The 533-nt window shown below is 41.5% G+C and overlaps 1 protein-coding gene across 5 annotated transcripts in view; it reads right to left on the bottom strand.

The window, feature by feature from the left end:
* Positions 1–533, bottom strand: part of ARMC8 (armadillo repeat containing 8) — a 60076-nt gene that overhangs the window by 5064 nt on the left and 54479 nt on the right. For all 5 annotated transcript variants that reach the window (XM_031060300.1, XM_031060302.1, XM_014308666.2 and 2 more), the window contains one exon: positions 419–514. In XM_031060300.1, the coding sequence (XP_030916160.1) occupies positions 419–514 (96 nt within the window). The remainder of the gene's footprint in view (positions 1–418; positions 515–533) is intronic.

Here is a 533-nt window from a genome sequence, read left to right as displayed (position 1 = left end):
CTTTCCCTCTGCCTTTCCTCTTGCAGATTCCTTTTTTTAAGTTTTGTCAGGCCAGGTCCCTCCCCACTTTTTCCTGGGCTCCACCAGGATGCTCCTTCCCCTGCTAGTGCTTCTCTTCTATTCCTACTGATCCCTTCCTGCCATGCAATGGCCCCAGTTTAATTCCTCTGCTCTCACATCCCTCCTCTTTGCCAAACCTACATTTGCAAAAACAATCTGAATTCAGTTCAAACAATTTTGTAACAATCCATTAGAAAGAAAAACATTCTTGTAGGTACTCAAGTTATTCATCTGACAGATCTCAGTAAAATATTCACAGCACATTATAATCCCAAACAAAAATGACATGTTGTGAACAGTAAGCATTCTTTGCTCTTATATTTTATTCTGCCAAGACAACACAAAACAGAAAAGGTACCTGCTCTTTGACTTCTATATTGTGCTCCCCTTCCAGAATGAGGGTCACTGCTTGCATGATTTGCTTCCCATGAGTGCTCATTATGTGGTCTATGTGCTGCCAAAGCAAGGATGAA

The sequence above is a fragment of the Geospiza fortis genome, unplaced genomic scaffold (genome assembly GCF_000277835.1).
Source record: "Geospiza fortis unplaced genomic scaffold, GeoFor_1.0 scaffold118, whole genome shotgun sequence".
NCBI lineage: Eukaryota > Metazoa > Chordata > Aves > Passeriformes > Thraupidae > Geospiza > Geospiza fortis.
The sequence above is the reverse complement of the archived record's forward strand: the minus strand, read 5'-3'. Positions and strand labels throughout refer to the sequence as shown.